This window comes from Nanorana parkeri, unplaced genomic scaffold (assembly GCF_000935625.1).
Source record: "Nanorana parkeri isolate BGI_ZX_2015 unplaced genomic scaffold, ASM93562v1 scaffold890, whole genome shotgun sequence".
In the NCBI taxonomy this organism is placed as follows: Eukaryota; Metazoa; Chordata; class Amphibia; order Anura; family Dicroglossidae; genus Nanorana; species Nanorana parkeri.
Genome location: NW_017307158.1, coordinates 559,365 through 562,930, shown reverse-complemented (window position 1 = coordinate 562,930; position 3,566 = coordinate 559,365). Strand labels below are relative to the sequence as shown.

At 40.3% G+C, this 3,566-nt stretch overlaps 1 protein-coding gene across 1 annotated transcript in view; it reads right to left on the bottom strand.

The window, feature by feature from the left end:
• Positions 1-1,475: 1,475 nt before the first annotated feature.
• The window catches only part of LOC108794737 (myosin-6-like), a 78,649-nt gene continuing 76,558 nt past the window's right edge, over positions 1,476-3,566 (bottom strand). The window contains exons 50-51 of the mRNA XM_018565830.1: positions 2,695-2,765; positions 1,476-1,662 (exon numbers count right to left, since the gene is read on the bottom strand). Coding sequence (XP_018421332.1) covers positions 1,484-1,662; positions 2,695-2,765 — 250 coding nt within the window. The 3' untranslated portion in view covers positions 1,476-1,483. The remainder of the gene's footprint in view (positions 1,663-2,694; positions 2,766-3,566) is intronic.

Sequence of the window (3,566 nt, the reverse complement as noted above, 5' to 3'; positions counted from 1 at the left end):
AAATGGCGTATTGCACTATACTTGGGAGATGCTTGAATTTCATTCCATTATGAGATATATATCATTGTGAACTATGGGGCTGCCTATGCGTCTCCATTTAATAGTGTGAAATATTGCTAATTTAATATTTACATAATTTGATTTGGAGGGGAAATCTGTAGCATGAGTATGTAGTTTATCTAGAATTATTGTCACATCATATGTACTGGGGGGATAACATACTTCATTCTGCTGCAATATGTTGGGTACTCTTACTCTTAAATTAATACAGATTTTTGTGGTGCCTAAAAAGTCCATTGTTTGCTGCCTTCCTTTATCCATACTCTCTTATTTAGTTACCTATTGTTGGGTGATATATTAATTTCTGCAGTTACATTCCTGATTTAAGTTTTTCCTCAAGCTGTCCCCTTGCAATACTTTAGTTGACTTATTTTGCTACACTACCTACCTCATACATTGGAGGTGTGATCCATTTTATGCTATTGCAGACATAGGGGATAGAACTACTTTTCATTACATGTCTATGTGCTTCTAAGGCCTCTTTCATACACAGCGCAAGCAAAATTGTATATTGCGTATATACGCGTCTATGCGTGCACTATATGCAATCCCAGAATGCATTACTCATAATGGAATTTTCAGTGTGCTGTACGCATGTACGTGCATAAACACGTGTATATGTGCGTAAATACGCTGCTCGGACGCATCTCTGTTCCATTCTGTTTTGCGCATTTCTAAGCTACGCAAATATACGGCTCCATACGCGGCTATGTGTATGAAGCCATTTATTTGCATGTGTTGCATATGGTACAATGCGCAGCAGCGAGGCCCTTAGGCTCTGTTCACACCTAGGCGTATCGAATATACGCGATTCGCGGTAAAAAAAAAACCCGCGCGGCAAACGTGTTTCCGAGGGCTACTTGGCTGTATCCCACTGGAAACGCGCAACAGAAACGCCGCAAAGAAGCTCATGTACCTTTTCAGACGTAGGCCGTTTTGTAGCGCGTTCAGACGGGCTGAAATACGGCAAGGTGTGAACCATACCCATAGAAAACAATGGGAATTTCATGTTTAAGCGTTTTGTAGAGCGTTGAACGCGCTACAAAACGTACGGGTGTGAACCAGGCCTAAGGGTTTTTACCAACTGTTGCAGTTCATTTGCTGATACACGACCCGGGGTCATTCAGCTCAGGTGTCCATTTGAACACCTGCCATTGCTGGTCCATTCATAGCAGATATTCCGAGTGTTTTTTTTTGCAGAGAGCTATGTATGTTTTTATGAAGAAGGAAAAAAAAAAAATGAGCCGTGCTCCCTTACATTCTTGTACATCTGTGTACAGCTTATATAAATGTATTTAATAAAGATTTATTTTAAAATACAGAGTTTACAAATGTAAAATAAATATGTGTCAAATCATAAAAAAAAAAAATCAAAAACGTGTTAAGAATAAAAAAAATACAATAGGCACAAATGTTCTGTATTTTAATAGTCTCCTGTGGAAGAGTCCGGAATGGTTGTGGCATGCATGTCTCTGGTCATGTTTGATTTTTCTTTCAGTTTGGACTGAAGCAGAGTATGTTCTACTACGCCGATCCGGATATCCATCTGTACAATCTCTTGTTTCAGCTTGTTTAAGCCTTGTTTCATCTTAACCAGAGGAGCTGGAATACAAATAACCAGAACATAAGCTGACAGCATGCAAAGAACCATCTTTAATAGAAAACAAACATAAGTGCTATAAATTGCCACATGGTGGATTGACAAAGCAAGGTTGCCACATGGCATCATAATGTACAGATCTGAAACTTCAGTGTATGGCTGTATGTGTGCTTAGGATGGGACGGAAGGCACACCTAAATAGTTGTGTGGTGCTTTTGCGATCTCTGACCATACATGTAAACATATAATGATTTGAGAATGATTGCGTTAAAGCTAAACGTTAACCTGTTTATGTTGCCTTCAGTGGCTCCCATCTCCCACCATATAAACATGCTAATGACATGTTTAAATACAACCTTTGCATTTTCATTACATTTCTTATTTTAGATTCAATCACATCATCACTGGGTTTCTGTGCTTCTTTATTCAGTGCAGGCAGATCATGGCTGGTGAGAGGGGCCAGCAGAGTGCTGTACATAGTATCCTGAAACAATCACAGCAACCTGCCTCAATACTCCACTTTAAAGTCCACAGCTTTGATGCATGCAGTGCAAATATAAAAATGCCTTCATGGGTGGATGGAAGTCTAAAGCAGTGGGCATTCCCAACTGTATGTGCACGAAGACTGCCAAGGTAATGCCTGCTGGGTGCGCCTCTGAGTGAAATAACTGAAATTCAGTGAATGAACGGGATCAGTCAGGCTGGGGAGGAAAGGGCTAGTTGATTCTGTATGCCATCTAGTAAATCTGAAGTGCTTCAGCTCTTATTGTGAGAAGCTCGCAGTGAAATCAGACTAGGCATTTTCAGTACAAGAGAGGAGCCAGTGCAAGACTAATGGTAAGGCTGGAGTTCAGCTTTAACAACTGATAAATGATCATATTCACTGAAACCTCCAATCAAATTTGACCAGATTCACGTTTTTTGGTTAGTTGAATGATAGTTTCCAAGCAAAAGATTATTTGCAACAATCCAATCTATGGATTTGTTGTTTATGGTTAAGTGTACGGCCAGCATTTACATGTTTTGGTACTTACCACCATCAGTGATACTACTTCCCTTTTCTTCTATTTCCTGCTTCACTTTTTCAAGCTCTTCAGTAACCTGAAAAGAAACAAACACACAGCTATGTTGAGCATTTTGCCATGTACACCCTAACTGAATGTGATGTGTATCATAAAATTGTCACATTGTTCATTGAAAGTATTTTTAGCACTTTTATTTTTTCATCCTTTGTTGCATCTCAGCGCTGCTGATCTCCTGCAGCGCTACCGCACACACTTCCTATCTACATGCACACCAGCGATGGCTTCATGCCATTTCTTAGGGTGTGTTTCCTAAGTGAACTGCGTAATAGGGCCACTTATAGTCTCCATCAGAAGCCTCAAAACACGGTGACAACAAAAAGGAACACAACTAGGAGACAGGGACAGTGCTGTTCCTCTTGCAGCGAGATTATTTCAAGATATCCCCATTTCACACGTAACAGGAAGTTTGTTCCACTACCTTAGCCCACCCAACCTCAAATAAAGTGTTGTGTGTCTGTGCCAGAGTGCGCTCTATGTAGTGAATGTCCATGCACAATGTGAACTTTAACCTGATGAAAGGGTGGAGCCTCCCACATGCTCCATGCTTCCGACTGCAAACCTGCTGAGAATAGGGTTTCACTCTCAACGTGCATAGTCTCCAATGCACATGGTTAGTTTTCTAACTTGCCTTTAACCACTTGAAGATCAGGGTTTTGTTTTTATTATACAGTATGCGAATTGGACAACCGAACTGCAAGTGGTTAAACTGACTCTAGCTTCAAGATAGAAACAGACCAACATTTGGGACCGTAGCAATTTTTTACTTTTGTGCACACACATTAAAGTCTGAAGTTTAGCATAGAAAATAATTTACCCCCCCC